This window comes from Microtus ochrogaster, linkage group LG9 (assembly GCF_000317375.1).
Source record: "Microtus ochrogaster isolate Prairie Vole_2 linkage group LG9, MicOch1.0, whole genome shotgun sequence".
In the NCBI taxonomy this organism is placed as follows: Eukaryota; Metazoa; Chordata; class Mammalia; order Rodentia; family Cricetidae; genus Microtus; species Microtus ochrogaster.
In genome coordinates this window covers 28,408,248-28,410,703 of record NC_022034.1, presented here as the reverse complement: position 1 = coordinate 28,410,703, position 2,456 = coordinate 28,408,248, and the positions used below count along the sequence as shown (strand labels likewise).

The 2,456-nt window shown below is 45.0% G+C and overlaps 1 protein-coding gene across 1 annotated transcript in view; it reads right to left on the bottom strand.

Moving 5' to 3' along the window:
• Positions 1-2,456, bottom strand: part of Ostm1 (osteoclastogenesis associated transmembrane protein 1) — a 30,650-nt gene that overhangs the window by 10,868 nt on the left and 17,326 nt on the right. The window contains exon 3 of the mRNA XM_005363580.1: positions 64-161. Within this exon, the coding sequence (XP_005363637.1) occupies positions 64-161 (98 nt within the window). The remainder of the gene's footprint in view (positions 1-63; positions 162-2,456) is intronic.

Here is a 2,456-nt window from a genome sequence, read left to right as displayed (position 1 = left end):
ACCACAATTGATGATGCAAACAGTTACAATTACACATTAAGGCACGAAGTTTATATAACTCACCTGAAGGTTGTGCTCAAAGCAGGCCAGAGTCTTGTTAAACAGACTGAGGAAATACTCGGTGTTATTTGACAAAGCTTCACTGTCGTTCGTTAAGCAATCTGTAAAGACAATGAAACAGAACACAGTATGTGAAGGGGTCATCGCTAACAACAGCATGCTGTCACTTATCTTTCGGGGACTGTTCAGTTTGGCCTACAACCGCTGCCAAACAGACAAGCATGAAGTCTTCCACACAACACAAGTTTCCAAATACACAAGGCTTTTAGCCCTTTTAGCTTCCAAACTTATTTTTTAAACTTTTATCGAAAGTCTTAAAATAGTTGCACATTCTCTTCTTACAAAACCCTGGCTGTTAATGGTGAAAGTTAGTGAATGCTCAGCTCTCAGTGCCCAGTGTGCTATTCAGATGGAAAACTTTACCTTGTAGTAACTTTGCCTAGATCCTCCCTTGTCTTGTTACCTAGGTGTCAGATTCAGTAGCTCTTACCTCTTCTAACCTCCCGACCTCTTTCTGTCCCTAGCAGGATGGCCTTTTCCATTTATTCTGAACAGACCAAGAGCTGGGGGCTCAGAGAGACAGCCTGGTGGGAATTTGGTCTAAAAACCTGACAGAAACTTCCTAAGGTCTGGAAAAAAACAACTGTTTCGTGTGTCTGCGAATTCCGTATCTGTGGTATTCATCGCAGCTGCTGTCCCTGCTCTAGCGTGACCTCCTGTTCTTCTGTCCCCTCCACTTCCTGTGAAGACCTTGACTCTCCACCCTGCACAGGCCCACAGACATCCCCATCTGCTTTCTATACTCTAACTTATGATGAAAGAACTTGATTCAAATTCATTGCTTTCTGGTTTCAGGGTCATGAAACAATCCTTATAGATGCCCCAGCAATTAGCCCACAAGGGGTGTTTCAAACACCTATTCCCTAGTGCTTGGCCCATTCCTGTGTTCTTAATTTTCACACATAGTTTTGTTCTGCATCCCCTTGACTTAGAGAATCAGAGCCATCTAGAAGGAGTGAAGAAACCCAACAGCAAGCTGTGGCTGTGACAGGGGAGAACTGAGTGGACACCAGGACAAGCCACAAGACAGCTCACACACAGCGATCACTCCCATCATGCAAGCTGGCATTGCTGAATATTATGCTGCAAGTGTGTTTACACCTACGACACATGGACTCATTTCATTCCTGAAGCGAGTCTATGAGGCAAGAGCTATTATCTCTACCGTAAAAATAAGCAGCAAGGCAAAAGCACTTGCCACACGAGCCTGACCGCTTGAGCTAGATTCCTGAAACCCACCGTGGAAGGCAAGAACTGAGCTCTGAGAGTTGCCCTGTGGCCTCCACGGGTGCCTGTGGTACACACACGCCACAAAATAAAAGCAAACTCTTTAAAAATTGGGAGTGGAGATATGGTTCAGCAGTTAAGAGCATTTGCTACTCTTGCAGAGGTCCTGGGTTTGGTTCCCAGCGCCCTTCTGGAGGCTCACAACTATTTGTAACTCACTCCAGAGGATCCAATGCTCTTTTCTGGCCTCCTCCAACATCAGATACATGCATGTGGTACACAGACGTATGTGCAGACAGAACACTTGTGCACATAAAATAAAAATAAATAAATTCCTAAAAAATAATTGTCTTTTAATTTTTGAGACAAGGTCTATGCTGGCCTGGAACTCATGCAGTCCAGGCTTGCCTACAAATTTATAGAAGTCCATCTGCCTCTGTCTCCTAGTGCTGGGATTAAAGGTGTATATCACCACACTTAGCAAATAGCTAAAATTTTTAAATAAAAATGAAAAATAAGAAACAGTTTAGAGAAATAAAGGAGCTGGCCCAAGCACACAAAACAGATACACAGAAAGCTGGATTTTGTGATCTGTCTGCTGCTGAGCCAGCACTTTCAAACTCTGCAGGGTAACACATATGTGCAGGCGTGGACATCTACAGTCTAAATAGTTAACTCAGCACTCAAGAGTCGACAGCTGCATGCTAAGGCTCCTCCTCCAGCACCCAAAAGAACCTAACACCTCCAGGGATTCGGGAAGTCACTGTCACCTGGTCAGAAAGAAGGAACCTGAACTTGGGTAAGAGGGCAGGACAGCCAGCACTTTATCTTCTCTGTTGTAAACTCTGAGACATTGGAAGCCGACGCTCACATGACTAGAAGTCAGCTGGAATCCAGTAGATTCACAGACAGGCAGAGAGACACTCCTGCACACACTTGGGCAGGCCCCTCTGCACCAGTGAACATGGATGGGGTCCTCTTGGTGAGCCTGTCCTAGATGTTGCCTCTTTGAGCCCGAGAATCTACAGTCCCTAAAGTTTATCTTCTCAGACACATAAGTGCAGCTCTAGTTGCTTGTCAATCATTTACAAAGAGATGGCTCCCTTTGC